The 10,000-nt window shown below is 39.9% G+C and overlaps 1 protein-coding gene across 1 annotated transcript in view; it reads right to left on the bottom strand.

The window, feature by feature from the left end:
- The window catches only part of LOC124029156 (dystrophin-like), a gene marked incomplete at both ends in the record, with an annotated part of 12,311 nt that extends 4,463 nt beyond the window's left edge, over positions 1 to 7,848 (bottom strand). The window contains one exon of the mRNA XM_046340974.1: positions 7,666 to 7,848. Coding sequence (XP_046196930.1) covers positions 7,666 to 7,848 — 183 coding nt within the window. The remainder of the gene's footprint in view (positions 1 to 7,665) is intronic.
- Positions 7,849 to 10,000: the final 2,152 nt, after the last annotated feature.

Below are 10,000 nucleotides of genomic sequence, written 5' to 3'. Positions count from 1 at the left end.
TTTCGTCTACAGATTGTACTATGTGTTTGTAATACCAGACCCATTGATATTCTGTTATGTTTCGTCTACAGATTGTACTATGTGTTTGTAATACCAGACCCATTGATATTCTGTTATGTTTCGTCTACAGATTGTACTATGTGTTTGTAATACCAGACCCATTGATATTCTGTTGTGTTTCGTCTACAGATTGTACTATGTGTTTGTAATACCAGACCCATTGATATTCTGTTATGTTTCGTCTACAGATTGTACTATGTGTTTGTAATACCAGACCCATTGATATTCTGTTATGTTTCGTCTACAGATTGTACTATGTGTTTGTAATACCAGACCCATTGATATTCTGTTATGTTTCGTCTACAGATTGTACTATGTGTTTGTAATACCAGACCCATTGATATTCTGTTATGTTTCGTCTACAGATTGTACTATGTGTTTGTAATACCAGACCCATTGATATTCTGTTATGTTTCGTCTACAGATTGTACTATGTGTTTGTAATACCAGACCCATTGATATTCTGTTATGTTTCGTCTACAGATTGTACTATGTGTTTGTAATACCAGACCCATTGATATTCTGTTATGTTTCGTCTACAGATTGTACTATGTGTTTGTAATACCAGACCCATTGATATTCTGTTATGTTTCGTCTACAGATTGTACTATGTGTTTGTAATACCAGACCCATTGATATTCTGTTATGTTTCGTCTACAGATTGTACTATGTGTTTGTAATACCAGACCCATTGATATTCTGTTATGTTTCGTCTACAGATTGTACTATGTGTTTGTAATACCAGACCCATTGATATTCTGTTATGTTTCGTCTACAGATTGTACTATGTGTTTGTAATACCAGACCCATTGATATTCTGTTATGTTTCGTCTACAGATTGTACTATGTGTTTGTAATACCAGACCCATTGATATTCTGTTATGTTTACTATGTGTCTACAGATTGTACTATGTGTTTGTAATACCAGACCCATTGATATTCTGTTATGTTTCGTCTACAGATTGTACTATGTGTTTGTAATACCAGACCCATTGATATTCTGTTATGTTTCGTCTACAGATTGTACTATGTGTTTGTAATACCAGACCCATTGATATTCTGTTATGTTTCGTCTACAGATTGTACTATGTGTTTGTAATACCAGACCCATTGATATTCTGTTGTGTTTCGTCTACAGATTGTACTATGTGTTTGTAATACCAGACCCATTGATATTCTGTTGTGTTTCGTCTACAGATTGTACTATGTGTTTGTAATACCAGACCCATTGATATTCTGTTGTGTTTCGTCTACAGATTGTACTATGTGTTTGTAATACCAGACCCATTGATATTCTGTTGTGTTTCGTCTACAGATTGTACTATGTGTTTGTAATACCAGACCCATTGATATTCTGTTATGTTTCGTCTACAGATTGTACTATGTGTTTGTAATACCAGACCCATTGATATTCTGTTATGTTTCGTCTACAGATTGTACTATGTGTTTGTAATACCAGACCCATTGATATTCTGTTATGTTTCGTCTACAGATTGTACTATGTGTTTGTAATACCAGACCCATTGATATTCTGTTATGTTTCGTCTACAGATTGTACTATGTGTTTGTAATTGATATTCCAGACCCATTGATATTCTGTTGTGTTTCGTCTACAGATTGTACTATGTGTTTGTAATACCAGACCCATTGATATTCTGTTGTGTTTCGTCTACAGATTGTACTATGTGTTTGTAATACCAGACCCATTGATATTCTGTTGTGTTTCGTCTACAGATTGTACTATGTGTTTGTAATACCAGACCCATTGAAATTCTGTTATGTTTTGTCTACAGATTGTACTATGTGTTTGTAATACCAGACCCATTGATATTCTGTTAGATTGTACTATGTGTTTGTAATACCAGACCCATTGATATTCTGTTGTGTTTCGTCTACAGATTGTACTATGTGTTTGTAATACCAGACCCATTGATATTCTGTTATGTTTCGTCTACAGATTGTACTATGTGTTTGTAATACCAGACCCATTGATATTCTGTTATGTTTCGTCTACAGATTGTACTATGTGTTTGTAATACCAGACCCATTGATATTCTGTTGTGTTTCGTCTACAGATTGTACTATGTGTTTGTAATACCAGACCCATTGATATTCTGTTATGTTTCGTAATACCAGACTATATTCAGATTGTACTATGTGTTTGTAATACCAGACCCATTGATATTCTGTTGTGTTTCGTCTACAGATTGTACTATGTGTTTGTAATACCAGACCCATTGATATTCTGTTGTGTTTCGTCTACAGATTGTACTATGTGTTTGTAATACCAGACCCATTGATATTCTGTTATGTTTCGTCTACAGATTGTACTATGTGTTTGTAATACCAGACCCATTGATATTCTGTTATGTTTCGTCTACAGATTGTACTATGTGTTTGTAATACCAGACCCATTGATATTCTGTTATGTTTCGTCTACAGATTGTACTATGTGTTTGTAATACCAGACCCATTGATATTCTGTTGTGTTTCGTCTACAGATTGTACTATGTGTTTGTAATACCAGACCCATTGATATTCTGTTGTGTTTCGTCTACAGATTGTACTATGTGTTTGTAATACCAGACCCATTGATATTCTGTTGTGTTTCGTCTACAGATTGTACTATGTGTTTGTAATACCAGACCCATTGATATTCTGTTGTGTTTCGTCTACAGATTGTACTATGTGTTTGTAATACCAGACCCATTGATATTCTGTTATGTTTCGTCTACAGATTGTACTATGTGTTTGTAATACCAGACCCATTGATATTCTGTTGTGTTTCGTCTACAGATTGTACTATGTGTTTGTAATACCAGACCCATTGATATTCTGTTGTGTTTCGTCTACAGATTGTACTATGTGTTTGTAATACCAGACCCATTGATATTCTGTTGTGTTTCGTCTACAGATTGTACTATGTGTTTGTAATACCAGACCCATTGATATTCTGTTGTGTTTCGTCTACAGATTGTACTATGTGTTTGTAATACCAGACCCATTGATATTCTGTTGTGTTTCGTCTACAGATTGTACTATGTGTTTGTAATACCAGACCCATTGATATTCTGTTGTGTTTCGTCTACAGATTGTACTATGTGTTTGTAATACCAGACCCATTGATATTCTGTTGTGTTTCGTCTACAGATTGTACTATGTGTTTGTAATACCAGACCCATTGATATTCTGTTATGTTTCGTCTACAGATTGTACTATGTGTTTGTAATACCAGACCCATTGATATTCTGTTGTGTTTCGTCTACAGATTGTACTATGTGTTTGTAATACCAGACCCATTGATATTCTGTTGTGTTTCGTCTACAGATTGTACTATGTGTTTGTAATACCAGACCCATTGATATTCTGTTGTGTTTCGTCTACAGATTGTACTATGTGTTTGTAATACCAGACCCATTGATATTCTGTTGTGTTTCGTCTACAGATTGTACTATGTGTTTGTAATACCAGACCCATTGATATTCTGTTGTGTTTCGTCTACAGATTGTACTATGTGTTTGTAATACCAGACCCATTGATATTCTGTTGTGTTTCGTCTACAGATTGTACTATGTGTTTGTAATACCAGACCCATTGATATTCTGTTGTGTTTCGTCTACAGATTGTACTATGTGTTTGTAATACCAGACCCATTGATATTCTGTTATGTTTCGTCTACAGATTGTACTATGTGTTTGTAATACCAGACCCATTGATATTCTGTTATGTTTCGTCTACAGATTGTACTATGTGTTTGTAATACCAGACCCATTGATATTCTGTTATGTTTCGTCTACAGATTGTACTATGTGTTTGTAATGCCAGACCCATTGATATTCTGTTGTGTTTCGTCTACAGATTGTACTATGTGTTTGTAATACCAGACCCATTGATATTCTGTTGTGTTTCGTCTACAGATTGTACTATGTGTTTGTAATACCGACCCATTGATATTCTGTTGTGTTTCGTCTACAGATTGTACTATGTGTTTGTAATACCAGACCCATTGATATTCTGTTGTGTTTCGTCTACAGATTGTACTATGTGTTTGTAATACCAGACCCATTGATATTCTGTTATGTTTCGTCTACAGATTGTACTATGTGTTTGTAATACCAGACCCATTGATATTCTGTTGTGTTTCGTCTACAGATTGTACTATGTGTTTGTAATACCAGACCCATTGATATTCTGTTATGTTTCGTCTACAGATTGTACTATGTGTTTGTAATACCAGACCCATTGATATTCTGTTATGTTTCCTACAGATTGTACTATGTGTTTGTAATACCAGACCCATTGATATTCTGTTGTGTTTCGTCTACAGATTGTACTATGTGTTTGTAATACCAGACCCATTGATATTCTGTTGTGTTTCGTCTACAGATTGTACTATGTGTTTGTAATACCAGACCCATTGATATTCTGTTGTGTTTCGTCTACAGATTGTACTATGTGTTTGTAATACCAGACCCATTGATATTCTGTTGTGTTTCGTCTACAGATTGTACTATGTGTTTGTAATACCAGACCCATTGATATTCTGTTTCTGTGTTTTCGTCTACAGATTGTACTATGTGTTTGTAATACCAGACCCATTGATATTCTGTTTCTGTTATGTTTCGTCTACAGATTGTACTATGTGTTTGTAATACCAGACCCATTGATATTCTGTTATGTTTCGTCTACAGATTGTACTATGTGTTTGTAATACCAGACCCATTGATATTCTGTTATGTTTCGTCTACAGATTGTACTATGTGTTTGTAATACCAGACCCATTGATATTCTGTTATGTTTCGTCTACAGATTGTACTATGTGTTTGTAATACCAGACCCATTGATATTCTGTTGTGTTTCGTCTACAGATTGTACTATGTGTTTGTAATACCAGACCCATTGATATTCTGTTGTGTTTCGTCTACAGATTGTACTATGTGTTTGTAATACCAGACCCATTGATATTCTGTTATGTTTCGTCTACAGATTGTACTATGTGTTTGTAATACCAGACCCATTGATATTCTGTTGTGTTTGTACTATGTGTTTGTAATACTAGACAGATTGTACTATGTGTTTGTAATACCAGACCCATTGATATTCTGTTATGTTTCGTCTACAGATTGTACTATGTGTTTGTAATACCAGACCCATTGATATTCTGTTGTGTTTCGTCTACAGATTGTACTATGTGTTTGTAATACCAGACCCATTGATATTCTGTTGTGTTTCGTCTACAGATTGTACTATGTGTTTGTAATACCAGACCCATTGATATTCTGTTATGTTTCGTCTACAGATTGTACTATGTGTTTGTAATACCAGACCCATTGATATTCTGTTGTGTTTCGTCTACAGATTGTACTATGTGTTTGTAATACCAGACCCATTGATATTCTGTTATGTTTCGTCTACAGATTGTTTGTACTATGTGTTTGTAATACCAGACCCATTGATATTCTGTTGTGTTTCGTCTACAGATTGTACTATGTGTTTGTAATACCAGACCCATTGATATTCTGTTGTGTTTCGTCTACAGATTGTACTATGTGTTTGTAATACCAGACCCATTGATATTCTGTTGTGTTTCGTCTACAGATTGTACTATGTGTTTGTAATACCAGACCCATTGATATTCTGTTGTGTTTCGATTGTACTATGTGTTTGTAATACAGACCCATTGTACTATGTGTTTGTAATACCAGACCCATTGATATTCTGTTGTGTTTTGTAATACCAGTCTACAGATTGTACTATGTGTTTGTAATACCAGACCCATTGATATTCTGTTATGTTTCGTCTACAGATTGTACTATGTGTTTGTAATACCAGACCCATTGATATTCTGTTGTGTTTCGTCTACAGATTGTACTATGTGTTTGTAATACCAGACCCATTGATATTCTGTTATGTTTCGTCTACAGATTGTACTATGTGTTTGTAATACCAGACCCATTGATATTCTGTTGTGTTTCGTCTACAGATTGTACTATGTGTTTGTAATACCAGACCCATTGATATTCTGTTGTGTTTCGTCTACAGATTGTACTATGTGTTTGTAATACCAGACCCATTGATATTCTGTTATGTTTCGTCTACAGATTGTACTATGTGTTTGTAATACCAGACCCATTGATATTCTGTTGTGTTTCGTCTACAGATTGTACTACGTGTTTGTAATACCAGACCCATTGATATTCTGTTATGTTTCGTCTACAGATTGTACTACGTGTTTGTAATACCAGACCCATTGATATTCTGTTGTGTTTCGTCTACAGATTGTACTATGTGTTTGTAATACCAGACCCATTGATATTCTGTTATGTTTCGTCTACAGATTGTACTATGTGTTTGTAATACCAGACCCATTGATATTCTGTTGTGTTTCGTCTACAGATTGTACTATGTGTTTGTAATACCAGACCCATTGATATTCTGTTATGTTTCGTCTACAGATTGTACTATGTGTTTGTAATGCCAGGAACATTGATTGAGCTCCACGAAGGGGAGGATTAGAGGGGTAAGAGGGAGTGAAGTGTGTGTGTGTGTGTGTGTGTGTGTGTGTGTGTGTGTGTGTGTGTGTGTGTGTGTGTGTGTGTGTGTGTGTGTGTGTGTGTGTGTGTGTGTGTGTGTGTGTGTGTGTGTGTGTGTCTGCCTGTGCTCATGCCTGCGTGTGTGTGCTGTACTGTCCAGTATCTGTCCGGTATCTGTCCAGTATTTGTCTAGTATCTGTCCAGTATCTCTCCAGTATCTGTTCAGTATCTGTCCAGTATCTGTCCAGTATCTGTCAGTATCTGTCCAGTATCTGTCCAGTATCTGTCCAGTATCTGTCCAGTATCTGTCCGGTATTTGTCTGGTATTTGTCCAGTATCTGTTCAGTATCTGTCCAGTATTTGTCCAGTATCTGTTAAGTATCTGTCCAGTATTTGTCCAGTATCTGTTAAGTATCTGTCCAGTATTTGTCTGGTATCTGTCCAGTATCTGTCCAGTATCTGTTGTCCAGTATCTGTTCAGTATCTGTCCAGTATTTGTCCAGTATCTGTCCGGTATTTGTCTGGTATTTGTCCAGTATCTGTCCAGTATCTGTCCGGTATTTGTCTGGTATTTGTCCAGTATCTCTCCAGTATCTGTCCAGTATTTGTCCAGTATCTGTCCGGTATTTGTCTGGTATTTGTCCAGTATCTGTTCAGTATCTGTCCAGTATTTGTCCAGTATCTGTTAAGTATCTGTCCGGTATTTGTCTGGTATCTGTCCAGTATCTGTCCAGTATCTGTCCAGTATTTGTCCAGTATCTGTCCAGTATCTGTCCAGTATTTGTCCAGTATCTGTCCAGTATTTGTCTGGTATCTGTCCAGTATCTGTCCGGTATCTGTCCAGTATCTGTCCAGTATCTGTCCAGTATTTGTCTGGTATCTGTCCAGTATCTGTCCAGTATCTGTCCAGTAGTTGTCTGGTATCTGTCCAGTATCTGTCCAGTATCTGTCCAGTAGTTGTCTGGTATCTGTCCAGTATTTGTCTGGTATCTGTCCAGTATCTGTCCAGTATCTGTCCAGTAGTTGTCTGGTATCTGTCCAGTATTTGTCTGGTATCTGTCCGGGATCGTACCTCCAGGGTTTTACACTTGCCGTCCAGGCGGCTGCAGAGTCTCTGGTAGTTAGCGGTCAGCACGACCAGCTCTGCCTTGAGGGCATCGTGGGCAGCTGGAGGGGCTTTGGAGATGAAACTGTTCACTGAGTCAGTCAGCAGCTTCACCTTCAGCTCTTTAGAGTGGACCTCCTCTTGACCCTTCTACAGAGACAACAGAGAGATGGAGATTAAGAAAGGGGGGAGAGAGGAGGAGGGAGGGAGGGAGAGAGGGAGAGACAGAAAGAGAGAAGAGGAGACAGGGGGAGGGAGGAGGGAGGGAGAGACAGATAGAGATAAAGAGAGAAGAGGAGAGAGGAGGAGGGAGGAGGGAGAGAGGAAGAGACAGATAGTGATAAAGAGAGAAGAAGAGAGAGGAGGAGGTAGTTAGAGACAGAAAGAGAGAAGAGGAGAGAGGAGGAGGGAGGAGGGAGTGAGAGACAGATAGAGACCTTTGTGAGTGCAATGTTTACTGTAAATTTTTATTGTTTATTTCACATCTGTTTATGATCTATTTCTCTTGCTTTGGCATTGTAAACATTTGTTTCCCATGTCAATAAAGCCCTTAAGTTGAATTGAATTAAAGAGAGGGAGGGATTGAGAGAACAGAGATAAAAAGAGATTAAGTGATACAGAGATAGAGAAAGAAAGGCAGGAGGGAGAGAGAGAGAGAGAGAGAGATGAAGAGATGCTTATCTTATTGCTCTTTGTTTTAGAAATGCATGACTGCCAACAAAAGTTATTGAGCTTGAATTAAAGAGGATAAAGAGAGGGAGAATGAGGGGGAGGGAGATGATCAAAGGGAGGGAGGGAGGTGATCAAAGGGAGGGAGATGATCAAAGGGATGGAGGGAGGGAGAATGAGGGGGAGGGAGGGAGAATGAGGGGGAGGGAGGGAGGGAGATGATCAAAGGGAGGGAGGGAGATGATCAAAGGGAGGGAGGTGATCAAAGGGAGGGAGGGAGGGAGATGATCAAAGGGAGGGAGGGAGGGAGGGAGGTGAACAAAGGGAGGGAGGGAGGTGAACAAAGGGAGAGAGGGGGTGAACAAAGGGAGGGAGGGAGGTGAACAAAGGGAGGGAGGTGAACAAAGGGAGGGAGGGAGGTGAACAAAGGGAGGGAGGGAGGTGAACAAAGGGAGGGAGGGAGGTGAACAAAGGGAGGGAGGGAGGTGAACAAAGGGAGGGAGGGAGGTAAACAAAGGGAGAGAGGGGGGTGAACAAAGGCAGGAGGGAGGGAGAGAGAGATGAAGAGATGCTTATCTTATTGCTCTTTGTTTTAGAAATGCATGACTGCCAACAAAAGTTATTGAGCTTGAATTAAAGAGGATAAAGAGAGGGAGAATGAGGGGGAGGGAGATGATCAAAGGGAGGGAGGGAGGTGATCAAAGGGAGGGAGGTGATCAAAGGGATGGAGGGAGAATGAGGGGGAGGGAGGGAGATGATCAAAGGGAGGGAGGGAGGGAGGTGATCAAAGGGAGGGAGGGAGGTGAACAAAGGGATGGAGGGATGGAGAATGAGGGGGAGGAAGGGAGAATGAGGGGGAGGGAGGGAGAATGAGGGGGAGGGAGGGAGATGATCAAAGGGAGGGAGGGAGGGAGGTGATCAAAGGGAGGGAGGTGATCAAAGGGAGGGAGGGAGGGAGGGAGATGATCAAAGGGAGGGAGGGAGGTGTACAAAGGGATGGAGGGAGGGAGGGAGGTGAACAAAGGGAGGGAGGGAGGTGAACAAAGGGAGGGAGGGAGGGAGGTGAACAAAGGGAGGGAGGGAGGGAGGTGAACAAAGGGAGGGATGGAGGGAGGGAGATGAACAAAGGGAGGGAGGGAGGTGAACAAAGGGAGGGAGGGAGGGAGGGAGATGAACAAAGGGAGGGAGGGAGGTGAACAAAGGGAGGGAGGGAGGTGATCAAATGGAGGGAGGGTGGTGAACAAAGGCAGGAGGGAGGGAGAGAGAGATGAAGAGATGCTTATCTTATTGCTCTTTGTTTTAGAAATGCATGACTGCCAACAAAAATTATTGAGCTTGAATTAAAGAGGATAAAGAGAGGGAGAATGAGGGGGAGGGAGATGATCAAAGGGAGGGAGGGAGAATGAGGGGAGGGAGGGAGGGAGATGATCAAAGGGAGAGAGGGAGAATGAGGGGGAGGGAGGGAGATGATCAAAGGGAGGGAGGGAGAATGAGGGGAGGGAGATGATCAAAGGGAGGGAGGGAGGTGATCAAAGGGAGGGAGGTGATCAAAGGGATGGAGGGAGGGAGAATGAGGGGGAGGGAGGGAGAATGAGGGGGAGGAAGGGAGAATGAGGGGGAGGGAGGGAGAATG

Source organism: Oncorhynchus gorbuscha, unplaced genomic scaffold (assembly GCF_021184085.1).
Source record: "Oncorhynchus gorbuscha isolate QuinsamMale2020 ecotype Even-year unplaced genomic scaffold, OgorEven_v1.0 Un_scaffold_5663, whole genome shotgun sequence".
Lineage (NCBI taxonomy): Eukaryota > Metazoa > Chordata > Actinopteri > Salmoniformes > Salmonidae > Oncorhynchus > Oncorhynchus gorbuscha.
Note: the sequence above shows the minus strand (reverse complement) of the source record. Positions and strands in the feature narration are given on the sequence as shown.